We start from the raw sequence: 25,032 nt of genomic DNA, 5'->3' as shown, positions 1-25,032 counted from the left end.
TATAATAATATATAATTATATAATATATATAATTATTACATAATAATATTAAAATAAATATGTTACAAATAGCTTTACAATAACAAAAATTTTTTTGTGATATGAAAATATATAACAATTAAGACTGTATAAGAAAATATGTAATTGATGTACAAGTTTCTAGAAACTGATTTTGAAGACATTTAATCTTGAAGCATTTCATGTATATCTATATGACAGTATATATTTTGTTATCTTTAATATTTTTCATTAGATATAAAATTTAGTTTTTTTTTTAAGATAAATAATGATGATAAAAGTGAATAATTTGTTAAAGATAATTATTTTTATAAATATTAGATTTTTTGTTTTGCATATAATACAGAACAACATACATATATATCTTCTAATATGTCTAGTCTTATCATAAAGAAAAGGAAAAAAGAAGAAGCAAAAGTAATGTCTTTACAACATTTCAAAAAAGTTTCTTCATTTGTGAATATTGTGAATTTTAAATGTGAATAAATTTAAATATATGATAAATGTATAAATTCAATATATTATATCTTAAATCTTTAGATGATTAAAAAAATTTATTTCTTCTTTATTATTACTTACATTATTTTACTTTGTTATATATGTTGTTTTGGATTTGTGCAGTAAATTCTAGTAGGCTAACTCGATTGTCTTTTGTCAAAAACTGTAGTCAATTGACAAAATGATCCACTGAAGTATCATACTTCTTATAAACATATTAAAAAATGTTTATTTATTTGATAGCTCCGGTGGCTACATTATTTTTTATTTTTGGACTCTTAAACATTAAGTGTTTGTAAGTGAAATTATACCATATTTCAAGCAATTTTTCTAGTAAAAAATATTTTTTCTTTAGATATAATTGGTTACTAGCATCTTTACGATGTTCGCTGACTCTATACAATGGGTTGATATGTAGACCTGCCATCCAAACGTCATTAAATGAAGATTTTGAAAGTAATTTAACAATTGAGAGTCCTATGGCTGTAATCAGTGATAAGGCAGAATATGAAGATCTTTTAGCACAAAGCTTAACAATTAGTAATAATGAAAGATTATCAGATATCCATTTGGGAGAAACCGGAAGTAAATCAAGAAATGTAAATCTACCACGATATTCGTTTGAAGATATAATATCAGAGAAAAAAGATAAAGATCTTGGATTACCTGGTATAATAAATTTTAGATTTTTAAAAAGAATATAAATAAATATATAACGAAGAACAAAGTTCATTAACAAAATAATATTTTATAGTCATGAGAACTCTACAATTAGAATTAATGCAAGATGATACTATACGAACTAAACAAGAAGGAAAGGAGAGTATATTTGAAACATTAAAAAATTCTATTGAAAAAAGTAATTATTCATCTCCTCGGTTAAATACTAGACAAATATATAATATGATCTTGAAAGAAACTCTGAAAGAAAGTGAAGCGAGACAAAAATTGTCCGACAATGATAAGTTCAATGAAGTGTCGCCAATCGAAATGTAAGATACACCAATATAATTCCATTTTCATTAATTTAATTTAAAAAAAATTTCATGATTTAATTTATAGAAAGGAACATCTTCCATCATCGTCGGAAAATAAACCTGAATTAGAAAATAATATAAATAAATAATCGAAATGTAATTAAATTTTAAAAAGTAATGTATATCAAAAATAAAAATATACCTTAAAAAACATAAAATCGTGTTTTATTATTATTTATAACTATATATTATATATTAATATATTATTTATAGAAAATTAATATATTATAAGAAAATTAATTTTTCAAAAAGATATATTAAATAATTTTTTTTATAAGTATCATTTCACTTATAAACAATACAAAACAATTTTTTTATGATAAAATAATTTGATATTTGATTTAAAGAATGAAAAAAAACTATTATGTCTTTGAATTTGTGAATTATCAATAATATATCTTGATACAAACAAATTTGTGATTCACCAAATATTTTATTTTATTTAAAAAGAAAAATATTTACATCTTTTTAAATTATATTCATTAATTATATTCTTTTTGGTTACTGTAGATATTGTGTAGATATTGTGATGTTATCCCAATCTAGTCTTAGAGAATATAATAAGAATTAACCTGAATAAAATAAGAATACAAAATAATAATAAAACTTAAATTGAAAAGTATAATAGTTTATATTAAATCAAATTTTTGTACTTTTTTATATGATTAAAATAAATTTAATAATAATGATATAAAATAATAATGAAAGTTACACTATTTATTTCACATAGTATTTCATTTCAAATAAAAATAATACAATTTAAAAATATGAAAGTAAAAATAGCAATTGGTGAGATTTATTTATTTTGTTTTTTGTACTTTTATATTATAATATAGAATAATATTGACAATATTATAACATTTGATAATGTAATATCGAAAATAATATTTTAATATATCTAAGACCAAATTTTTTTAATAGAAAGCAATTTGTGTTTATACGTAGAAGAAAAAGCCTGTACAATAATAAATAGTGTTGTAGATTTAAATTTATAAATGTATTACTACAATATATTTATACTTACAAATATTTTATTTATTTATTTTGTATGTGGTCGTGCTTTTGCTTTTTGTTTAGAACACTGAGCATGACTATGAGCCCTTAAACTGTTAAATACTTTATTGTTTAATTTAACATCAAATCCTCCTGTGTCTCCTGTATGAATTCCTGGTGGGAATTGTAACACTCTGCAGGCATTTATCCTTGAAGACATCAACATATCATGTTTTGTAACAATTTGAGATCCCTCACCACCCATTTTTCTATATCCACAACGTGGTATAGAAGCATATTCTTTCTCTATACTCTATAAGCCATTAAATATGTAAACACAAAATTTACAAAGAAAATTTTATATAAAACTTTTTTTTTATTGTATCAAAAAATATTTACCACAAATCTATCAAAATCTTTAGTTGTATCTTCAATATCTGTATCTTTATCATCTTGATCATCACAAAGAGAAGTTCGATAATTTGTATATGATATATTAACTGTAAAATAAAAGAAATCAAAACACTGAAAATATAATATTAAAAATCTATATAAATTAAATATACCTTTAGAATCACGATTGAATTTTTCCTCTGTGCGTTTTAACATTAAATCATATTCTTTGTTAAATTGATCTTGTAACATATGTGCAATTACTTCATCGCTATCTGTATCATTGGTTTCATATATTGTACAGTCTTGAATGTTTACATCATTTTCTGTCTCATTTTGATACTTTTTTAATTCTCTATTATGAAAAATATACTTGTATTCAATGAAAATCAGGAAACATTAGAACACTTACTTTTCTTGCAAACTTTTTGCTAGTTGTTCTGAAGTTATCTCTAACAAATTAATAGGTCCTTCTACTGGTTGAATTTTTGCCCATGGAGTTGACATTTCTTAGATGTGTATGAATAATAAATTACAAATCTAGAAAAACGAATACAAGTATATTTTTATTAATATAATATGAAAATATAAATAAAGTTTATCTTAAATTTAAAATTCAATCTAAAAGAAAGGTTAAATTCATTTAAAATAAATAATTAAAATGATATAAAAAAAATATGAAATTTTAATATTGAATAAATTTATCGATTGTTTTATTTGTTATGATATGTTATATGTAATATATAATTATTGTGTGGAAGATCTTTTTCAATATTTTACACTTCATCTGAATGATTTAAGTAACATTATCAAACAATTTTCAAATAATTTTAATATAAAATTTAAAATGATTTTCATAAAAGAAAATTAAAATTAGAATATATACCTTAAAACTAAAATAAATAAAAATTTGGAAGACTGTAAAAGATAAACGAATAAAGAATTAGAAATGTCAGTACGTATATTAAACTATATATATCTATCACGTGAAGTTGAATCAAATAATAGAATGATCGATAAACGTTTCAAAATAAACTAAAAATACAGTAGAAAATTTAACAAATTTATCGAAATTATTATATATTATATAATTATAGATTAAATATAATCTATATTATATATAGATTTTGTTTAATTAAAAAATAAAAAAATATTTTTTTTTTTCATTTTTAAAATATTTTATTTATCAAATGAATTAATAAAAACTATTATTTTTAATATTTTATTAAATTATCTAATCTTATTATATCTAATTAATAATAAACTAGGAATGAAATATAAAATGATCAATCTTTTTAATTTTAAAATATTTTATTTATCAAATGAATTAATAAAAACTATTATTTTTAATATTTTATTAAATTATCTAATCTTATTATATCTAATTAATAATAAAGTAAGAATGAAATATAAAATGATCAATCTTTTTAATTTTAATATTACTGATATGATATATTTTATTTTATACATGTTTTTTAAATACAAAAATCATAAAAAATAATTTTAATTTATTTATTGTGTAGTTTCTATTTCACCTAAATATATTTGTTTATCACTGGAACCAGAACAAACTGAAAACAAAAAAAAAACATATTTGCAATTAGCTTACTATATATAATATAACATATCAATTATCAAAATCATAACTTTATATTACCAATTGGTTCTTTTGGATGGAAATCAATATCATTAACAGAGCCATTATGACCAGGCAGTTTGTATAATATCCTACGACTTGTAGTATCCCAAATATAATGAAATCTATCTGATGATCCAGCTGATACTTTACTACCATCTAATGACCATGCACATCTCAGAAGATTCTAAAATTATTTAAATAAATAGAATCATAAAATCTCAATAATACATATAATTAAAATTAAAAATACCTTTTCAAAGTTATGCTGATGTCCAGAAAGAATTTTTACACAACGTTCATAAGGAGCAAATGGTCTTACATCCCAAATTCTCAATGTATTATCCATAGCATTAGATAATATATAAGAACCATCTGGACTAAGACTTAATCCAGTTATTGTATCAGAATGCCCTTTTAATTTATAAAGAATTGAATTTTTTCTTAAATCCCATACTTTTATATCATTATCTATTCCACCACTTATTACTTGTTCTGCTGTATCATTAAATGTTACAGCAGTGAGCTAAATGAAAAATAAAAATAAAAATAAAAAATATAATTAAAATCTAGTTAAGAATTTAAAAATATATAAATATAATTTGGAAATATTTTTATGTATTGTTTACTTGATATGTGTTATTTAAAGTATAACATTGTCCTCTTTTTCTGGGATCCCAAACACGTATTGTGCTATCATCACTTCCTGAACAAAGTTGTGTAAGACCTCTCCTTGCTCCAGATACAGAATTCACAAAAGAGGTATGACCTTTAAGCTTTTTTATTCTAGTTCCAACAGCTATATCCCATAAACCCAATGTCATATCTGTACTAGCAGTATATAAATGATTGCCATCAGGACTAAAATGTAATTCCATAATTGCTCCACTATGTCCAGTCATTACAGAAATATTTTCACACTCTCCATATACATTCCAAATAACTGTAAATATAATATTATTTTCACATTTACTATAGAATTATTATATAGAAATATTATTTGAAACTATTATTTTAAAATATATTTGAAACTTAAATTATTGATAACATACAAATTTGTCTATCAAAGCCAGTTGAGGCAAGATATTGACCCTCTGGATGAAATTCAAGAGAAAATATATCTCCTTGATGTCCTTCAAGAAGCATAATAGGTGCAAACAAAGAAGATGTTCTAGGTGGACCCTGCAAAGCAATATAATTTTATTAAAAAAATTGATTAGAATTCATAAATGTAAGGTTATTTTAACTTACATTTTGTACAACCGCTTTTTCTCTACTACTAAAAACCACTTCATTTTTAGTCCTTTTTGAAGCAGGAACTAATGCTAAAATATCATCTCCTTTACGTTTATCTAAAATTGGCATAATGAATAATTTTAATTTTCAATTGTATTTACGATATTTTATAAACACATTTATATATATGTATCACAGATAGAAATGTAAACTTGCTAGATGGCACTCTGATCATTATAATCGAATATTGCATTTCCTTTCTTAAATCTTCATCAATAACACAGATCATATAATCAATGTCTTTCGTTATATAATTTCATTTAATATTATTTTACGTGTCCATACATATATGAATATAAATTTAAAAATAAAAATAATATTGAATTTATAAATTAAAATTTATTAAATATGATATACATTTTTACTATAAATATTTTCATATATTTTTCTTAAACTTCTCTTAGTTAAAATTAAATTATCGAAATATAATATCGAAATATATGATAATCAATATATATATATATAAAAAAAAATATATATATAATATAATATATATATTATCATTATATATGTATATATATATATAAATTTCATAAATACATATTTACATATAGTCATTACTATTGCTGAGAAGAAAATGTGGTTTTTTATATGAATAATAAAGTAATGCAATTTTTATTAAATTGATTACAAAATATTTTTTTGTAATTAATTAAATTATTGGCAGTCTTTTACTTCATATTCAATTAAAAACCACATATAATATAAATTTAAATTTTCTAGAACGGACTAAAAAAATTCTATTAATATTATTAAAATATCACTTCGATAGTTGAATTATAATCTCAATGATACTTTTATATAAAAAAAAGAAAAATGTCCTTGAAAATTCAAATTTATCAAAAATTGATGATTTCCAAATATATGACGTAATATCTATACACAGATATATAGAATATTCGTCTTTGCCTTCCTTTTATAAAATATTTTTCATATGATTTGCATCTTTACTAACTACCCAATTGAATATTTTAATGGTTGAATTTACTACAATAACATAGATGTTGGATTTTCCATAAAATTCTTAAAGACTGATAACCATTGTGCGCCTACGGCACCATCTACAGTACGATGATCGCAACTGGCAGTTACAGACATAAATTGAGAACTTGTATATCTAAAAAATAAATTAGTAAGAAATAAAATAAAAGAGATTAAATAAAAAGAAATTAGAAAAAAAATTTTACCCTTTCTCATTTTTGGCAGGTATTAATCTTGTTTCAGTTGAACCTACAGCTAGAATGATTGATTGAGGAGGATTTATAATAGCAGAAAAGCTTTTAATGCCAAACATTCCTAAATTCGACACAGTAATAGTTCCTCCTTGGAATTCTTGTGGTTGTAATTTTCCTTCTCTTGCTTTCGTTGCTAATACTTTTACATCTTTACTTATTTGAACTATACCTTTTGTATCTGCTCCAAAAACTATTGGTGTAATTAAACCTGTATCTGTACTTACTGCTACACTTACATCAACACTATTATATCTAAAAACATAGAAAATATTAAATTGAGACCATATAATTATAATTTCTGTTATAATAATAGTTAGTAATAATAACTGCTTATTACTCACTGTCTAATAACTTCTCCCAGCCATGAACTATTACCTTCAGGTACCTTTTTGCAAGCCATTGCCATTCCCTTGATGATAATATCATTTACACTAAGTTTTACTTTCTCTTTTTCCAATATCTTATTAAATCGCTCTCGCATTTCAAGAGCAGCATCCATTTTTATATCTACTGTCAAATAATAATGTGGAATTGTTTGTTTACTTTCTAGTAAACGTTTTGCAATTATTGCGCGAATATTGGACACAGGAATATCAACTCCTTCTGCAGGTGGAACTGCAGGTGCTACTGTAGGTGCTACTGCAGGTGCTACTGCAGGTTGAACTGCACTTAAAAGTGGTGCACCTTCTAAATCTTTAGATGTTATGCTTCCATATAATCCTGTACCTTTTATACCCTACAAAAAAAATTCATTTATTTTAAATTTTTAAATTAAATAAAAAATATATATATAATATAATAATAATAAAATTTAATAAAATCTATGAATCTATTATTATATATATATATATATATATATACTTTTTATATAAAATTACCTCCAAACTGAGACCCTTCTCAGTTGCAAGTTTTTTAGCCCATGGACTAATCAATATTCTAGTTTCTGGTAGTGGAACAGAAGGTACTGTAGGTGATGGTACAATAGATGGAGGAGCAATTGGTGGAGCAGTTGGTGTAGGAGCAATTGATGGTGGGGCAGGAGTAGGTGGTGTTGGTGTTGGTGTTGGTGTTGGTGAAACTGGTGGTGGTGCAACATCATCTTTAAAATCTTTGAAGGCAGCAATACTACCTTCATCTGCGACAATTATGCAAACTAATTTTCCAATAGGAATATTTTTTGTTCCTGCAGGTATTAGAATCTTTGCTAAGTACCCTTCTTCTGGTGTTTCAAAGCCCATTGTTGCTTTATCCGTTTCAATTTCAGCAAGTAAATCACCTTCATTCAATTTATCCCCTAAAGTTATAAAATTATAAATATAAAATATTTTTATTAAGAATTATTAACAGTTTTATACATATTATAATATATATAAATTATTCATATTACCTTCCTTTTTGAGCCAACTGACAATGGTACCTGTTTCCATAGTAGGTGATAATGCAGGAAGTTGTACTTTTACATGGATTGGATAATCTGCATAAAATCTTAACTGTTGCTTCCATGGAGTTATCGAAAGATGTAAAGTATTATGAACTTGAATTCTAAATACCAAAAAGCAGTAATTTATTCTAAAAATGTTTGAAATTAAAGAATAGAATAAAATTTATTTTTCAATTTTATCTTTAATGTAAATAACAATTTATAATATATTTTAAATGAAAAAAAAACAATTAAATCAAATGTAAAATTATTTTTAAAATTAAAAATTAAATTAAAAATAAAATTTTTGTAAAAACTTTACATATATAATTTTAATTATGTTCGTCAATAACAGGTGGAAATATCATATTGGGAAACTTTCAATAGAATGATATAAGAAATATTCATTAAGATAACCTTAATCATAATTAGGAATGTAAATCTTATTTAAAAAATTTAATGGCAAAATCTAAATAGATGAGCAAATATGATAATAACAAAAAAATGAAATACCTTTGTAGATATTTTCTGTGAAGACATCGTATGACTACAGATCTTACGATATTCGTCCGTACAGAACTTCGTAATATTGTACGTGCCAATTCATTACGTACACCCGTTGTCGTTCGTATCATATCTTGAATGATTGGAGAATCCTTTATTGTACCAGTGTTAGTAAAAAGTCGTAAGAAATTTGATATTAATTTGAACTTTTGCTTGAACACTCTGAACGAGGAATGTGTTCGAAGCGTGACAATGATGTATGGGTTATTGTAAAACACGACTAGAAACTAGCGATACCAATACCAAATTAGAGGTCGTTTACAAGGTTACGTGATTTTAAATTTAAAGGTAGTTTTCAAAAGCGGGAAATCATTTATTTCGAATTATAAAATGGAAGAAAAGAAAAAAATAAAAAAATAAATTGAGATACAAGATCGTTTTTTGTTGGTGACTAAATGAAAATTTATGTCAAGGTTTTCTGGCTTATAACCAACCATGTCATTGATGAAATAAAAGAGATACTGTGATTCGTTAAATCAAAATAGTCTGATTTACGGTTTAATTCAGCGCTAATATCAACTGCAAATAAAGGAACTTAATGTTTTATCAACATTTATTTCTTTTTATCAAATTTTCAAATTTAATAATTTTTTTTTTATTTAAGAAAATATAAGAATATAAGGAATTTGGAAATTAAGTTGTAAAAAAATTGAAATGAAAAAACAAAGTAATTATAAATTAATAAATATAAATAATTCTGAAATTATAAATCAAAATACAGAACGTAAAGTTGGAAAATTCACATTTTGGAACGGAGATATTTATGATGGAGAATATAAAGTAAATTACGATCGATTTCAATTAATTAAACAAGGTAATGTTTGCAAAACATTATTTATTATTTAAATGTTATTAATCGAATTTTTTATTTAGGTAGAGGAACATATATTACTGATAATTTTGATGTTTATCACGGTGACTGGGATAATGATACATTTGCTAATGCTGATATTCATATTAAGTAATAAAATTTATTTTATGATTATCTATAAAAATAATTAAAATGATATAAAATTTGTTATTTAAGATATAACAACGATGCTCAATATCAAGGTAAAATTGATTCAAATGGAATAATGAATGGTCTAGGAACGTACATATTTCCCGATAAATCCTCCATTAAAGCCATATGGCATGATAACATACCATCTATGAATATTATTTACAGAGAACCTCTTGGATTCGCATGGATAGTCAAAGACTTATCACCAGATGTAAAAAAAATTTGTTGATTATTAAATCAAGCATATCGATATTTAATGATAAAAAATAAAAAAAATATTAATAATTCATATTTAAATTAAAAAAATTCATATGTTGCAGTCCATTACGTTTTTCGCTGGAAATCATTTTTGGACTGACATATCTGATCAAAGTGCCACTTATTCCAGTAATTCTTTAGATCAAAATGAATCAAATTAATCGAGAATGTGTTTACTCTTTTAGTTTTCTTTCAATCTTGATGGAACTTGATAATAACTCGTGGCAGGTTTAAACAAAGGATTTTGATACAATCTAGTATATTTTTCTTGCTCTATTTTAAACTTCTCATATTCTTTTTTGTCTTTTATAGAAATCCAACATCTGTATTCATTAAATAATAAATAAATTTCCATTTTCAATAAATTATAATTCAATTAATTTTTATCATGTAATTCTTACTTCCAAATTAGTAGCAAAATAAATCCGAAACATAATGTTGCGATAGTAATTACGGATCCAATGACTGCTGTATTCGAAGTATTGCATAGCTAATAGATTTAAAAAAAAAATTATAACATACAATAATATTTACAAATATAAATACATACCTTATTTTCAATTTTCAAAATAACTATGTTATTTTTTTTAAATTCATATATGTAACTTATAGAACAAGTCGTTTTTTCCTTCACCGATTTCACGAAACAATAATGTTCATTTCCTTAAATAAATGTTAGCTGATAACAAATTTATATTATTTAACGTATTATCTAATACGATGATCTTTCATTTAATTCACCTTTATCGACAGATTTTACTCTTTCAATATTATAAGTGATGTTATTCATCCGACAAAATTCATCTGCTTTATCTGGATTTTCAACCGTGGCATTTACGCATGCATCGTAAAGAACGCAGAGGCCACTGCCACCGCTGCTTATCGATGATTCGCAGTAAGTACCCCGATATTTGAATGTATCTGTAGCGGTGGCATTGCATCTAAACATTAAACATCTTTTAACGTATGGGACGAAAGAAATTTTTCAATGGGGAAAAAAAAAAATTTTTTTTACAAAAATATATCGATTTTACATACGAACCGACATTCTCCGCAATCGCAGTATCCGTTACCGAAGCAAACTTCTTGACTTCCCGGCGCGATACAAGGATCGTCAGTTGATGGACATTGACAAGCGTTTCCTTTCCAACCGTCTATGCATTGGCAAATACCACACTGGCAAGTGCCCTTATTCGAGCATTCGATTCCATCTATCTACAAAGAGAAGATCAAAAACAATGATACAATATAAAATTTGGGCATTTAACGAAATCCTGCTTCACCTTATCGCATACAGAACATTCGCAAAATTTTCCTTTATATCCTTCATCGCAGAAGCATTTTCCACAAACGCATTCCCCCCTCTCATGACATATTTTGGTCGAATCACGTTCAATGCATTGTTGTATATTATTCACCGGTGAAGTCTCGTCGCAATCGCATATTTCGCCTACAGATTCCATCCAGATGTTAAAAGGTGTTAAAAGAAACTTTCACTGAAAAAAAAAAAAAAAATAAATCAAGATTTCTTACCGGACCAACCAATGTCACATTCGCATAAGCCGCATTCGTTCGTTCCATGTTGGCAATAAGAATTTTCAGTATTTTTACAATAATTGCAACCGCAAAAAAGTTCAATGTCAATTATTATTTTTGATGCTTCAGAAGCTAATGTATCCTCGATTATAACTGTTTGTTTCTGATAAAAAGTTGTAATATAATCGTGCAATTAATATAAACGATTCGAATTTTGTATTAATTATTTATAATTTTTTTTTTTTATGTACCCATAGATTCTCATCTTTTGGACATTCATCGAAAGACAGAACAACCTGGAAATCGTACACCTTCCCATTCTCTATATCATCGCATTCGGCAATGTTCCATTCCGAAACATTTCCCTTGCCGCAATTTGAAAAATATTTCATTTTCAATGGGTTCGATGAATTATCTTTTAAAATCACTTTGGATGTAATTTGGTGATATGAGCTCTCAATGATATCCAAAATGTTCGAGCTGTTACTTGTCAAGATTGCCACCCTCGCCTTTTCCCTCAACAACTTGACAGTCTCTTCGTATTCATCGAGCAAATCTCTCGTCACAGCGAATATCAAATTGATTTTGTGCTCTTGTAACAACCTTGACAATTCTGCCAATGAGGCATAATCGAATTTTGAAGCTAAAAAGTACTGTTGATGTTCGTCGAGATGACACTCGAAATCCTGGCGTTTTACAATACCGCCTAGCTGATTAGCGATATTATATATATATATATGTATATGTATATTTGCATTTGAAATATCATTGATATTTTTTTTTCTTTTATTTATTATCAATTATCATATTTTATATACTTACCTTTCCATCACCAGCGAAATGTAAATGTCCATCCGTAACAACTAGAATAATTTTTCGTGCCTGATGTTCCCAACCAACTTCTTTAGTGCAAACGATCGTTTGTACGATTCCATCTAATGCTCCTTCCAAATTATCTGCGTTTCCTGTCACCAAGCTGTTATTTACCTGAAATTTATCAGATATTTAATCCATTCTGATTCCTAATTTCTCTTTCCAACTAAATGAGACAGATATCTTTGATACTTTGGTGATGAATTGTTGAATGTCGTCGGTTAACCTTAAATGATGCCAATACGAATAAATGGGAGAGCAAATAGCGTGCTCGCCCACGCAAGGATTTTTCTCATGTCCTGGAAGAATGTATGGCATCACAGGTTTATCGGCATAGCTACCAAAACCTAGACGATATTTATTGGTAAATTTGCCAATTCTTCGACTCATATCTCCTCCCAAACTGACCAGAGTCTCTTTGTCATCTTTCATAGACCACGTCAAGTCCATAAGATAATACAAGTCTAGTGGATAATTTCTAAATCATTTTTAAAATTATTAGATAATAGACTGCTCGATATTCCATTATGATATATTTTAACAACATTTTCGTACGAACATTATTTTAAATTTAATTAATTAAATTTAATTAATTAATACTCTCTTGTTTTTGTTCATTTGATTCACGACTTCGAATTAAATTATTTTGAAATTTAATAATAAGTCGGTATTAAAGAAACGTACTTGGCCAGTCGATAACGAATTGGGATCGTCATCTTGGAATATGGCGGAATTCTAATGTTTACTCTTTGGGGGCGTAACTGTATCGGTGTACGGTCAGCTTCCATGTCTTGAAAATCCGAGTCCTCGAGTAAAGTCATCGATTCGAGTGGAGTTGTACGGATTTTTTCTGGCGAACAACCGAATTCCTTCAATCTCTCTGGTACGTTGCATCGTGGTTTTCCAATCGTTGAGTTCGAGTAAAACTGCAAGCGTGTTTAAAAGAGAAAAGTCGAAACTAAAGAGGAAGCTTCTTTCATTTCTTTCATTTTTTTCTGAATTTCAATAATTTCATCGACCAATGAATCATAAATTAATTTACCCAATCGCTGCACCAAGCACAAGAGGAACTGGCCTGCAGACAATTCTCGCATGTGTTTTGAGATATGCACAATCTTAGTATCTTCGTTTTCACGTTCTCGATCTCTCTCCACTCGCGACAAAGGAAAATCAGGAACAACAACGATTCCAACAGATTTCTCATTTTCGATAAAAAATATAATTACGATACGGAAAAAACACGGAAGTTTATTTACGTTTCTTCTTCTCGAGAAAAATCTCAAAGGTTCATGCTCGCCGGCATATATTTTTAATTCTTCCAACAGATGACGAATACGAAAGTGATACGACTTAATCGACTAGAATCTCAATGTGACTTATCTGCACTATGATAACGATATACGCCGGATAGAAAAAAAAAAAAAGAAGGTAAAACGGTTATGTTGATCTGATATCGTTTCGCAGTAAAAGTTTGATTTTATCTTCGTGAATCCGATTAGATTGTCAACGTTAAACATAACAAGTACGAAATAGTACAATCAGTAGTATAGTATCTAACGATCTATCATTGATCTTGTTAATTTCTTCTTCTTTTCTTTTTTTTCACAATTTAATAAATTTCGTTTATTGTATATCACTTTTAACGAATTATTTGTTGACGCGTTTCAACTAGATGCATCGCGTAAAACTGGCATCGAGATCGTTATTGTTTCATCGTGGATATACGATTCTAGTTGTAAATTGTAACATTGTCTACTGTGATATGTACATATGTTTGATAGACAATATCGATATGTGCTATGTATAGGGTGTTCGAGAAAATAGTTAGTTAGAAATTGTGTAATCACGATTCATCTTGTTTGATGACATAGTTACGAGAAATATAGTTGTATATGAATAATACATACATTTCTTGTTCAATCTAAAAGGAAAATTATAATTGGAAATTATATTTATAAATTATCGCGTCAATAGCTTACGTGACTTGTTTTTTTTTGTTCAATTTTTATTTATCACTTTTTTATTTTTCAATATTATCGCATTGAAATCGAAGTAAAGAAAACACGTTTTTATATGAAGTTTAAAGCGATTTCGAAATTTTATCCATTTAATTATTTATTCCATTACTCTTTATACACATTTAATATATTCATACCAAGTATAAAGAATAAAATTGGTAAATTTTAATTAATAAAAAATTGAAAAGATAAAATCTATAATAAACTACATATATATTATTTAGGAAATATTTTTTGGCATTTAAATAAATGATTGATAATTTGATATTTTGTGTAATATATATCTGAATCACATTTGATTCTATTTATCACAGTATTTTCTTGATACACTAAAGAAAAAAAATAAAAAAAATCACAGTGTAGAATTTCTCCCATGAAATCAATTGCTCATATAATTGTGAAATTTATTTTCTAAATAGTATACTTGATTTTTCTAATTCATTATTATTTTTATTAAGATATTTATTTATATTTTAAAAAGAAATTTTTATAGATAATAAAGTTTAATTACAAAAAAATTACTAAACATAAATGTATAATATTATTATGTACAAATTATTTATTATGATAAATTTATGGAGACAATTTTAAATTTTATCTTTTATTGTCTCTCTATTAGTATTCAATTAATTAATTAAATGTTTTGAATTATTGGCATATTCAAAATTACCAACACGTATATTATGTTTTTTAAAATTACTTTGAAATTTGATATTTATGAATAATATTGAATAATATAAAATGTAATAATCATTTGTATATCAAACACATGGTACTATTTCGAAATGATAATGTTTACATGATAAAATTGTTGATAAAGAAATTTTTACAACAACATATAGTTTAAATGCGTCAAATTTAAAAATTACATAAACTTTATTTTTTCTGTTTCACATGTAAATTATTTTGTAAATATTTGTAAAATTTATTAAATCCATTTGATAAATATATTTGTTCATTTTCTTACAAATATATATGTATATATTGTTTACTTTTTTCTAAGAATAAATAAAAATTGCAACTACATTATTTAACATTTGTATTAAATATTAAAACTTGTAACTATATAAACTTCATACATTGTAATATAAAATATAAAATAACATTGTACAAAACGTTAAAGTAAAAATGGTAATCAATAATATTAAAATATACGAATTTTCATTGACATTTTGCAAGATTCCTACTACAATCTTTCTTACAAACTAATCAAATTTTGTCTCGATTAATGATTAATTAGCAAAATATTTTTTTTCAGAAGATACAATATAGTACTTATAAATAAATAATAAATAATAAGATTTTGATTACAAACTCATATTTTACTTAACTTCTATCACTATTGACATTCCAATATTAATTCTAAAAATATCTACCTTCGTTTCTTAAGATTTATCTTGTATAACAAACTCTAAACTTTAAAACTTCAGTCTCAATATTATAGTAATATTATAGTAACATATTATTACTATATATAACATACATTAAATATTCTCTTCATAACTCTCGCATACAGCTGCACGTTATTTATTCAGATTGGGAAAAAGCTAATCAAAAATAGTTGGATTGCGAAGTTGTCGATTATAAAATGATTAAAGTTTTCTTTTTGAACTGGAGATACGTTTGGTTAATTGTTGATGAATAGCTGAGATGTCTGGATCTTTGGTTACCATTCCTGGAGTAATTTTTTCTTTTTTAGTAATGTTTGATGTATTTGGTGTGTTATTCAATAAATTTTGTATAAACATAACTACGCTAGGCCATGGCAAAAACCTAGAATAAAAGAAAAAAAAAAAAGTAAATTACATCACGTTAGAATTACAGTTTTTGAAGTATGAAGAATGTTTTATAAGAAATTTTCATCTTTTTTTTTTATAATCATTAGAATAATAATACTTTTACCGATGCAGTTTTGTTTACCATTTTGCAGCAAGGAGAAAGCGTATGTAACCAGGAATTATAACGAGTTTTTCATTGCATCTCAAAGCAGTTACTATTCGATCCGCCACTTTATTCGGCAAAAGCCTCGGTAAAAATCTGAAGAAACGAAGAGGACATATACAGATCACCAATTTTACATTTCCATTTATGTAGATATAATAAGAATCAAGTTATACTTAGGACGAACTTCACTGTACATGCCAGTACTTTGAATGAAAAACGGACATATCACGGTCATATTGATATCATATCCATCACCCTGTATAGAAAATAATTTTTTTTTTTTTTTTATGAAACGTATTTATTCAGTAAGCAAATGTTATTTGAGATAAATAAAAGTAAAGTAAATTTACAATTAACTCCATATGTAGAGCTTCTTCGAATCCGATTATAGCGAATTTCGAGGTGCAATAATCCACAAAATGCGGTACTCCTACAAATCCAGCTAAACTTGCGATACTTACAATATGACCTTTGTTATCTTCCAGCATCGAAGGTAAGAACGCTTTCGTCGTCTTGAGAAAGAAATATTAAATTAAATAAATACATTCAAATATCTTTCAATGATTAAATCTTGAAACTCAAAATATTATACAAAAATATATATATCACTTTCAGCAATTTACACATCATATAATAATATAATATATTTCAATATATTTTTTGACTCCTCTTAAAATCTATATAATCTCTATAAATCTAAATATATAATAATCTAAAAGTATTAAAATATTGAGCTATTTTTACAATATAGTACTATATTTTCCTAATCTATATATGTAATTAAGATAAATAAATATAATAATAGCACAAATCACAATTTATACTCGTGTTCTGAATCCATCTTCATCTATTTATTCAAATTTCATTAATGATGTCTAAGAATTTTAATTATCCAATTTTTAATTAACCAATGTCTCAATGATTCACAATGATTCACAAGAAATAATCTTATTTATATAGAAATAAGATATTTCGACGAGCAACATTATTGAACGACTATTGAAGTTTCGACTAGAAGAAATATTTTTAAATATTATATTCGAAAACTGTAATAGCTACTAAATAATAATTACTTTTTCATGTATTCGAGTAATAATTTCATACAGAAGAATTTAATATTAAATTAGGTTTGGCGAGAATGTCACGTGTCGCACAAATCTACCAATAAGAATGCCTCTCACTTGGAACTTACACCGCGAAAGGCAGAATCGTTTCTGAGTTTGAACTGATGAATCTAATGTGGAATTTGTTAAGAGAAGTTGTTCCAACTGTTCTATTCGAAAAATTCCTAGTTCTATTGATAAAAATATTGAAATTTCCTCCGTGTATTGTTTATTTTGTAAAATCAAGGAAACGATTCTTTGATTCTTGTTTTTCGTTATCGAAATAAATTGCTGAAGAACGATAACTATTAAAGGTAATGGGTATGAGATAAAGATATACCCAGAAGTGACTCATCACGTTCACGTCCATTGTTCGTTTAAGAAGTTCGTCCGTCGCATCTAAGAATTTGAATCCGTGCCCCACACCGGCGTTATTTATTAAAATAGTCACCTGCAATATTCAAACATAGAATATTTCACTCGCTTGCTATTGGTAAGGATTAAATTAAAAGTATCGTAATTGAGAATGTTTAGACAAAAGAAACGAAAATTGGAATGAATATATATGATTCTAGAATTTCATGTTTCGATACAAGATTTCATAATATGTCGTCTATTTAAGGTTAAAAACTGATGATTTATATACAGTCAAAGCGATCGAATTCAAAAATACTTTGTTTTAGTTAGTGCGACTTCTTCATCCAATTCTATTTACATTTACACGTCAATATAATATTTGCAAGATCTTAAGCAATCGACAAGAGATTCTGAAAGCTGCTGGTTTTCGTATGCACCTTTGCTAATTGATTATTGAGCTAGAGGCGAAATTAATATAATGGCATATTTGTTGTGACGAAATACACGAATATTTGGCATTGATTGAAGAATTCTAGAAAAGCATCTTTGAAATACTTTCAATTTGAATCACTTCACGTTCTTCGATTATTTCATCAATGACGCAATCCTCACCTTCCCAACTTCTTTTTTAACTAATTCCGCTTTTTTGTAAATATCTTCCTTGTCGCATAAATCGCAAACGTAACCGTAACAAATACCACCCGCGGTCTTCGCCAATCTGACAGTCTCTTCCATACCTGAAATAAAAAGAAACTCGTCAATAAATTACATGGTCAGCGATAAATTTCAAAGATTTTATGTTCTCATATCGTAGGATATAAATTATCAAAATTAAAATAATCTCATTTGAAGCATCATTATATTATTTCTGTAAATATTTTTCTTCTTCACGAGTGATTAAAATTTTAATTTAAAAAAAGAAAAAAATGCTTACATCAAAAATTACTCAATATCATTTATTACATAGTTTCGAAATTGTACGATCTTGATGTTTCAAATTAGATAGGATATAAAATTTGAATCTTTGTATCATTATAAAAAGTTTCAAAATTCAAATTTCATTTATCATATATTAATCTTTCTCATGAACTTGTTATGCAATGGAAAATTTCATACAAATAAATTGAATGCCTGCATGCTGCGTATTGCGAAATTTATGGAATTAAAAATGATCTACGATTATTACAGGAATATATGTCGCCAATATATATGTGGCAAAATACGACTAATACAAGGCCTACAGTTCGGTTAAGAAAAATACATTTATTATCCGTTAATATTTTATGTGAATCGTTTTCTTACGTGAAATCTAAAAATAATTCAACATTAAATTAGTCATGATAATTCTCGACATGTACATTCATATTACCGTATTATTAATCGCAATAAAACTTATCGTTTCGTGGAATTAACTTTAATGAACTTTGTGAACAATTGAAACAAGATATCCATATAATTAATGTAATTTCTATACGCGTTTCAATAATTTTAATATCTTTACAATTGTTTATCTATTCGAAAAAAGAGATTTTTCCACGTAGAAAGTTATATCGCATGGAAAGACGTGTTTACGTGGAATGTGAAATGTAATTGTAATACTGAAAATATTCTACAATAATAATAATATTTGTGATTATTTCTATATTCTCGATAATATTCAACGATTAATAATAATCCCGTCGTGATGTCATATTTAGTAGAATTATTATTAATAATTATCTTAAAAATTACCATATTATTCATTATATATTATTATATATATTCATATTATTACCATATTATTATTTATCTAATCTAAACACTTATAAAATTACTAATTGATTCGAATTCTATCCTATTCAAATCCATTTACATCTCTTATGTTAAAATCAATGAATGTCTGAACAAGTATAATAAAATAACATTTTAAATTGTACAGTATTGCTTAATAATTATTGTGAATTATAACCTCAACCATAATCACGATTGCGTGAAATTCTATTTTAATCTAATCGAAAATCAGTTCATATTTGATCTTTACAGGAATGCCCTTGAGAATTGTGTGATATTATCTTTTTTTCTAAACTCTTGATACTTTCTTAATGAATAGGATCTACAGTAAGATTCATGATGTTTCTTTCATTCTCTATCATTCAACTTGAAAACTTGTTGAGGTTATTAAGCACGTACGATGTTTAAATATTTCAAGATATAAAGAAACTTGTTAATAACAATTCTATTTATACAGATAACGAGATGACTAATTATTTATTTATTTATCGTTTCTCAATCCTTCCCATTTTTCCATCATCGAAATGGATATTTTATATATATATATATAAGATTCAATAAGTGGAGGATAGGACTAGTTTTTGTAATGCGGTGCTTCGCTTTCAGCGACACGTGTCCCGTTTGCAAATAACTACGCATATGATTATTTTTAAATCGGTTCGATATGCTGTCCACGAGAACGAGTTTTTGATTAACAAGATTTAAAATTCATTATACGAGCTTCCTCTGCCCGTGAATCTTTGATATTATCTTTATGACCTTTTTCTTTCTTTCTTTTTTTTTTCTTTCATCCATTTTCATTACGATATTTCACATTAAACTTCTTTCTTTCTTCTATTCGTTGTTGATTCGCAATATCTGCATCGAACTCGTGTATTTTTCTGAAATATGTAGATACAAGTATCTGTAATATTTTACAATCAATAATAAATTATATATTTTGTTTTTTTACTGCATTGTTTTTGCTTTTACGAATTATAAGAATCATTGATTTATGATAAGTCTTATTTACGAACCAATTTGAAAGATAGAAAGTCGATTTATTTATTTATTTTTTTTTCAGTTTCGTTGCTTCGTTAACACGATTATTTAATTATTTGATTATTTAAGATCGATACTGTTATTTCATATAAATATAGTTGAATCTATCTGTTCGTATGCTTTGCTCTTTAATTTGCTTTTCAAATGAAAACATTTATAATTATATAACTGTCATTATTATTTTTTTTGTAAAATATTTCAATATCTTTTTTCCAATATTATGGAACATTTAATTTTTTCCGGTCATTAGATAGAAGGAATTGCATATATAATCTGGTATTTTTAAAAATATGTCATTAAATTGATGCAAGAATGAACGATAGATAATTATATAAATAATAAAGATATGATTACAACACGAAGTATGGAAAAAAATTTGCACAAGAAATTTAAATCGACAGATAAAAATTTTTATACGAATTAGAATTATTATATTGATTTATGTTCGCGAATGATCGAAAATAGAAAAAAGTGTTTAGCTCCGCGAAAATTTTGTAATGAATCAATATTCCATCTAATTTCTTTCAACTTTTCTGAATACATAATTTAAAACTGTTTGAAAAAATGGAAAGTGGATTTTCGAATGAAATTGGATTGTATTATTGTATCGTGATATATAAACGCTACACAAATGACAATATTTCATAATAAATATCATCAATTTTAATCTCGTTAAATTCATTTCAATTCAATTTCCTATATGATATTTCCAATTGTTATATAAATATGTTTATAACAATTAACGAATAATTCTCTAATAATTAATCTCTATAGTTAACCTAGATCACGATTAATAGAAAATTAGTTTCATAATTAATCAATTTGCAAATAATATAATGTAATGACTAGCGATTCTAACACAGAACAAATATGAAGAGAATTATTACGAACAAATTTTTGTTAAAAAGTATAAAAAAGTATAAACGAAATATGAAACAGAAAGAAGACGTGTAATATAATTATACGATGAATAAATTTTTCATAATCAGATGAAATAAATACAAAGGATAATATTGGATTCTTACCAGATTTTTATATTCTAAATGATATTCGAGATGAAAAAGCGCGATGTGTCATTTTCGAAATTAAGCAACGTGCTCGATTCGATGAATTCGTATTCAAAGTCTGAGCACGATTTAAACGACCTTGAAATAAGAATGTTCATCAAGAAACGTGGAATTCGGAAGATTATAATCATTTGTGACATTGATGAAACGTTTTTCTTATTCTAATGTCTTTCTCAATCAAGATACGAGCATTTTGTGAATAATCTGAACGTTAATCGAATATTTTGAATACATAATAAAGTTTCGCCTAATCATTTTTCCATCATTCTCGATATTAAATGTGCTGTACTCTTGTATAGTATGCTGAATTATGAAAAAACGAAATAAAATTTATTTCATATATCTATTCTAAATAAATCTTAGATATTTAAGTCGAGAAATTGAATTATGTATATTTTTTTATTATTTGCACAAGGACGTTTAATTAAATTTATGAATATATTTAATCTGAATAATAATTTTGCATTTAATAAATAATAAAACGCCAACCTGGAAAATGAAAATTATGATTATAGTTGAAATTTCTGGAAAATATGTTATCGTAGATAAAATCATGGAATGTTAGCATTGCAAAATCAACGTTCAAGAAGAAGTTGAATTATATATAATTATGACGTTAAATTATAATCATACACTGGTGATATCTATTTGAAAACAGTATCTTATAAGTATTAGCTCATTTAAAGAGTTTTATGTCATCATTTATCTTTGATGATATAATATCATCAAGTCCATGAATAGAGATTTTGATTGCCTACTTTTAAAAGTTATCTTGTTACAATTCAATTTTTGAACTTCCACCTATAAAAAACCTCTGAAAATCATCTTTAATTAATTAATTTGTTTCATTCTGATTTCGACTTTGCATAATTGCATAATTTTAATAATCTAATTTTAGAGATTTAATCAAAAAATTTCAACCAAGTTTTTGATCTTTTGATCAAAGTTTGTTCACTTTGAGATAGAAGAGATGCTTACCAGTCTTATTAATATCCCAAATGACAACGATAGCACCAAGATTGGCCAACATGAGGCTGATAAGCCTTCCTATACCACCAGCACCACCAGTCACCAGAATGATTTCCCCGGTGATACTTTTCATTTTGTATTTCAATGGAATCAAGGATTTGAATATATTTTTGATGCTAAAGATCACAGACCAAAAAAGAAAAATGACGAAAGCCCCGGCAGCGATGAAGAATGACACTATGGGCAGTGGTTTTTGGACAGAAGGTAATGTTGGGGTAGAGGCAATTAATCTTGGAACAGAAACAGTTGGAGATAGAGAATCTTTAAAATCTTTGAAGGCAGCAATACTATCTTCATCTGACACGATTATACAAATTAATTTGCCAGTACAAACATTTTTTGTTCCTGCAGGTATTAGAATCTTTGCTAAGTACCCTTCTTCTGGTGTTTCAAAGATTATTATTGCTTCACCAGTTTTAATTTTAGCAAGTAAATCACCTTTATTTAATTTATCACCTAAAGAATTTATAATATTGAGAATTATTAATGGAATTATATAGAGGGCACAATAAATATTCATATTACCTTCCTTTTTGAGCCAACTGACAATGGTACCTGTTTCCATAGTAGATGATAATGCAGGAAATTGTACTTTTACATGGATTGGATAATCTGCATAAAATCTTAGCTGTTGCTTCCATGGAATTACCGAAAGATATAAAGTATTATGAACCTGAATTCTAAATATTAATCAAAAATTATAATTATAATATTTCATTTAAAAAAATCTTTAAAATTAAAGAATAAAATAAAATTTTTCATTTCATTTTTCAATCTTATCCTTATTGTAAATACAAATCTATGAAAGAGTAAATCAAATGTAATAGAATTATTAAAAATAAATATCATCTGTAAAATTTTCAATAGAATTATTGACATAAGGAATATTCAACATAACCAGCAATATAAATCTTATTTAGAAAACAGCAAAAGTTAATTTCATGAGTAAATATGATAATAACATAAAATGAAATACCTTTGTAAATATTTTCTGTGAAGCCATTGTATAACTATCGATCTTACAGTATTCATGTTTAGAGAACTTCGTAATATATATATTTATATATCAATTCATTAAACAAATATATTCATTGTTATTCGTATCATATTTCTATTATTAGAGAATCTTTTATTGTTGATTTTAATAGAAAATCATTTGATATTAGCTGGAGGTTTTGCTTAAACATTTCCAACAATGTTCCAAGAATGTCAATGATGTATGGATATTTTTATTGTAAAATATGTCTAAAAATTATTAAATTGAAGGTCGTTTACAAGATCACATTCAAATTTAAAGATAGTTTTTAAAAGTAGAAATTTTATTGCAGAAATCATTTATTAATTATGAAATGAATTATGAAATGAAGAGAAAAGAAGAGAATGAAAATAAATAGAAATCGTTTTTTGTTTTTGATCGAGTAAAAATTTATATCAAAGTTTTCTATCTTATAATAAATTATGTTATTGATGAAATAAAGGGGATACCGTGATTCGTTAAATCAAAGTAGTCTGATTATGTTCACGCACTTCAGTGCTAATGATATCGAAAATAAAAGAGTTTAACATCTTATCGATATTTATTTCCTTGCAAATTTTAAATTTTGAAACTTCTTTCGAATTTTAATAATTTTTCATCTGAAAAACGTGCACAGATTTTAGAAATTGTAAAAAAATTATTTTTTCAAAATGAAAATAACAAAATAACAAATTAGCCAATATAAATAATTATAAATTAAAATGTAGAATTCAGATATTTATGATGAGGAATATAAAATAAATTATTAATCAATTTCAATTAATTAAACAATATAATGTTTATAAAATATTGTTTTATTATTAAATTTATTATTTAAATACTACTAATTATATTTTTCATTTATTAGATAAAGAATCATATAATTATTGATAACTTTAATCTTTATTATGATAATTGAGATTTCCTA

General features: G+C 25.6%; 7 protein-coding genes across 9 annotated transcripts; 2 read left to right on the top strand and 5 right to left on the bottom strand.

Annotated features, from left to right (window-relative positions):
• The first annotated feature begins 352 nt into the window (after positions 1 to 352).
• Positions 353 to 1,705, top strand: LOC122718088. The gene is made up of 3 exons (XM_043942778.1): positions 353 to 1,185; positions 1,271 to 1,508; positions 1,579 to 1,705. The coding sequence occupies exons 1-3, from the start codon at positions 996 to 998 to the stop codon at positions 1,640 to 1,642; spliced, it is 492 nt and encodes a 163-aa protein (XP_043798713.1). The 5' UTR covers positions 353 to 995; the 3' UTR covers positions 1,643 to 1,705.
• Positions 1,706 to 1,966: 261 nt separating this feature from the next.
• On the bottom strand, positions 1,967 to 3,969 carry LOC122718263 (serine/threonine-protein kinase RIO3-like). Of its 2 annotated transcripts, none has more exons than XM_043943142.1 (6): positions 3,826 to 3,969; positions 3,352 to 3,479; positions 3,113 to 3,294; positions 2,946 to 3,046; positions 2,578 to 2,859; positions 1,967 to 2,125 (listed from the first exon to the last, which is right to left on the bottom strand). In XM_043943142.1, exons 2-5 carry the CDS (start codon positions 3,444 to 3,446, stop codon positions 2,593 to 2,595), a joined length of 645 nt encoding a protein of 214 aa, XP_043799077.1. In that variant the 5' UTR covers positions 3,447 to 3,479; positions 3,826 to 3,969; the 3' UTR covers positions 1,967 to 2,125; positions 2,578 to 2,592. The 2 variants fall into 2 exon arrangements, with proteins under 2 accessions (XP_043799077.1, XP_043799076.1); XM_043943141.1 differs by lacking the exon at positions 1,967 to 2,125 and adding an exon at positions 2,367 to 2,508.
• A 482-nt stretch (positions 3,970 to 4,451) lies between these two features.
• Positions 4,452 to 6,045, bottom strand: LOC122718092 (U5 small nuclear ribonucleoprotein 40 kDa protein). Its single transcript, XM_043942783.1, has 6 exons — positions 5,827 to 6,045; positions 5,628 to 5,757; positions 5,205 to 5,518; positions 4,829 to 5,101; positions 4,597 to 4,762; positions 4,452 to 4,510 (listed from the first exon to the last, which is right to left on the bottom strand). Exons 1-6 carry the CDS (start codon positions 5,938 to 5,940, stop codon positions 4,452 to 4,454), a joined length of 1,056 nt encoding a protein of 351 aa, XP_043798718.1. The 5' UTR covers positions 5,941 to 6,045.
• Positions 6,046 to 6,512: 467 nt separating this feature from the next.
• LOC122717849 (dihydrolipoyllysine-residue acetyltransferase component of pyruvate dehydrogenase complex, mitochondrial) lies at positions 6,513 to 9,474 on the bottom strand. Its single transcript, XM_043942297.1, has 6 exons — positions 9,040 to 9,474; positions 8,494 to 8,648; positions 7,985 to 8,400; positions 7,448 to 7,842; positions 7,059 to 7,358; positions 6,513 to 6,988 (listed from the first exon to the last, which is right to left on the bottom strand). Exons 1-6 carry the CDS (start codon positions 9,159 to 9,161, stop codon positions 6,859 to 6,861), a joined length of 1,518 nt encoding a protein of 505 aa, XP_043798232.1. The 5' UTR covers positions 9,162 to 9,474; the 3' UTR covers positions 6,513 to 6,858.
• A 228-nt stretch (positions 9,475 to 9,702) lies between these two features.
• Positions 9,703 to 10,512, top strand: LOC122717851 (phosphatidylinositol 4-phosphate 5-kinase 2-like). The gene is made up of 4 exons (XM_043942299.1): positions 9,703 to 9,904; positions 9,964 to 10,051; positions 10,118 to 10,304; positions 10,414 to 10,512. Exons 1-4 carry the CDS (start codon positions 9,745 to 9,747, stop codon positions 10,510 to 10,512), a joined length of 534 nt encoding a protein of 177 aa, XP_043798234.1. The 5' UTR covers positions 9,703 to 9,744.
• Positions 10,335 to 14,855, bottom strand: LOC122717848 (integrin beta-nu-like). Of its 2 annotated transcripts, XM_043942294.1 has the most exons (12): positions 13,803 to 14,855; positions 13,445 to 13,686; positions 12,953 to 13,238; positions 12,710 to 12,874; positions 12,139 to 12,597; positions 11,885 to 12,050; positions 11,635 to 11,801; positions 11,394 to 11,566; positions 11,093 to 11,292; positions 10,902 to 11,014; positions 10,753 to 10,841; positions 10,335 to 10,674 (listed from the first exon to the last, which is right to left on the bottom strand). In XM_043942294.1, the coding sequence occupies exons 1-12, from the start codon at positions 13,962 to 13,964 to the stop codon at positions 10,533 to 10,535; spliced, it is 2,364 nt and encodes a 787-aa protein (XP_043798229.1). In that variant the 5' UTR covers positions 13,965 to 14,855; the 3' UTR covers positions 10,335 to 10,532. The 2 variants fall into 2 exon arrangements, with proteins under 2 accessions (XP_043798229.1, XP_043798230.1); XM_043942295.1 differs by lacking the exon at positions 13,803 to 14,855 and having other exon boundaries at positions 12,953 to 13,224; positions 13,445 to 13,583.
• A 1,140-nt stretch (positions 14,856 to 15,995) lies between these two features.
• Positions 15,996 to 24,171, bottom strand: LOC122717850 (short-chain dehydrogenase/reductase family 16C member 6-like; the record flags this gene model as incomplete). The annotated part of the gene is given in 10 exon segments (XM_043942298.1): positions 15,996 to 16,551; positions 16,699 to 16,815; positions 16,896 to 16,978; positions 17,073 to 17,234; positions 18,166 to 18,276; positions 18,795 to 18,919; positions 23,039 to 23,545; positions 23,615 to 23,769; positions 24,066 to 24,139; positions 24,142 to 24,171. Coding segments are annotated over 10 exon segments (1,545 nt in total), but the record flags the coding sequence as incomplete, so codon positions are not given.
• Between the last annotated feature and the right edge of the window lie 861 nt (positions 24,172 to 25,032).

Source organism: Apis laboriosa, unplaced genomic scaffold (assembly GCF_014066325.1).
Source record: "Apis laboriosa isolate Shangri-la unplaced genomic scaffold, ASM1406632v1 scaffold5_cov152, whole genome shotgun sequence".
In the NCBI taxonomy this organism is placed as follows: Eukaryota; Metazoa; Arthropoda; class Insecta; order Hymenoptera; family Apidae; genus Apis; species Apis laboriosa.
Note: the sequence above shows the minus strand (reverse complement) of the source record. Positions and strands in the feature narration are given on the sequence as shown.

What these genes read in the sequence shown, in the direction of transcription:
- LOC122717848 (XM_043942294.1), bottom strand. Translation starts at nt 13,964, where the DNA reads ATGAGAAATCTGTTGGAATCGTTGTTGTTCCTGATTTTCCTTTGTCGC. An exon ending in GTGCTTGGTGCAGCGATTGG is followed by an intron (nt 13,687 to 13,802) that starts GTAAATTAATTT and finishes ACACGCTTGCAG; the next exon opens with TTTTACTCGAACTCAACGAT. An exon ending in TTCAACAATTCATCACCAAA is followed by an intron (nt 12,875 to 12,952) that starts GTATCAAAGATA and finishes GATAAATTTCAG; the next exon opens with GTAAATAACAGCTTGGTGAC.
- LOC122717851 (XM_043942299.1), top strand. Translation starts at nt 9,745, where the DNA reads ATGAAAAAACAAAGTAATTATAAATTAATAAATATAAATAATTCTGAA. An exon ending in AATGCTGATATTCATATTAA is followed by an intron (nt 10,052 to 10,117) that starts GTAATAAAATTT and finishes TTGTTATTTAAG; the next exon opens with ATATAACAACGATGCTCAAT. An exon ending in TCAAAGACTTATCACCAGAT is followed by an intron (nt 10,305 to 10,413) that starts GTAAAAAAAATT and finishes CATATGTTGCAG; the next exon opens with TCCATTACGTTTTTCGCTGG.
- LOC122718092 (XM_043942783.1), bottom strand. Translation starts at nt 5,940, where the DNA reads ATGCCAATTTTAGATAAACGTAAAGGAGATGATATTTTAGCATTAGTT. An exon ending in AAAAAGCGGTTGTACAAAAT is followed by an intron (nt 5,758 to 5,826) that starts GTAAGTTAAAAT and finishes ATTGCTTTGCAG; the next exon opens with GGTCCACCTAGAACATCTTC. An exon ending in CCATCCAAAAGAACCAATTG is followed by an intron (nt 4,511 to 4,596) that starts GTAATATAAAGT and finishes TTTTGTTTTCAG; the next exon opens with TTTGTTCTGGTTCCAGTGAT.
- LOC122718088 (XM_043942778.1), top strand. Translation starts at nt 996, where the DNA reads ATGGCTGTAATCAGTGATAAGGCAGAATATGAAGATCTTTTAGCACAA. An exon ending in TAAAGATCTTGGATTACCTG is followed by an intron (nt 1,186 to 1,270) that starts GTATAATAAATT and finishes AATATTTTATAG; the next exon opens with TCATGAGAACTCTACAATTA. An exon ending in GAAGTGTCGCCAATCGAAAT is followed by an intron (nt 1,509 to 1,578) that starts GTAAGATACACC and finishes TTTAATTTATAG; the next exon opens with AAAGGAACATCTTCCATCAT.
- LOC122718263 (XM_043943142.1), bottom strand. Translation starts at nt 3,446, where the DNA reads ATGTCAACTCCATGGGCAAAAATTCAACCAGTAGAAGGACCTATTAAT. An exon ending in ATTCAATCGTGATTCTAAAG is followed by an intron (nt 3,047 to 3,112) that starts GTATATTTAATT and finishes TTTATTTTACAG; the next exon opens with TTAATATATCATATACAAAT. An exon ending in AAGATTTTGATAGATTTGTG is followed by an intron (nt 2,860 to 2,945) that starts GTAAATATTTTT and finishes AATGGCTTATAG; the next exon opens with AGTATAGAGAAAGAATATGC.
- LOC122717849 (XM_043942297.1), bottom strand. Translation starts at nt 9,161, where the DNA reads ATGATACGAACGACAACGGGTGTACGTAATGAATTGGCACGTACAATA. An exon ending in CAGTTGGCTCAAAAAGGAAG is followed by an intron (nt 8,401 to 8,493) that starts GTAATATGAATA and finishes TTATAACTTTAG; the next exon opens with GGGATAAATTGAATGAAGGT. An exon ending in CTGGGAGAAGTTATTAGACA is followed by an intron (nt 7,359 to 7,447) that starts GTGAGTAATAAG and finishes CTATGTTTTTAG; the next exon opens with ATATAATAGTGTTGATGTAA.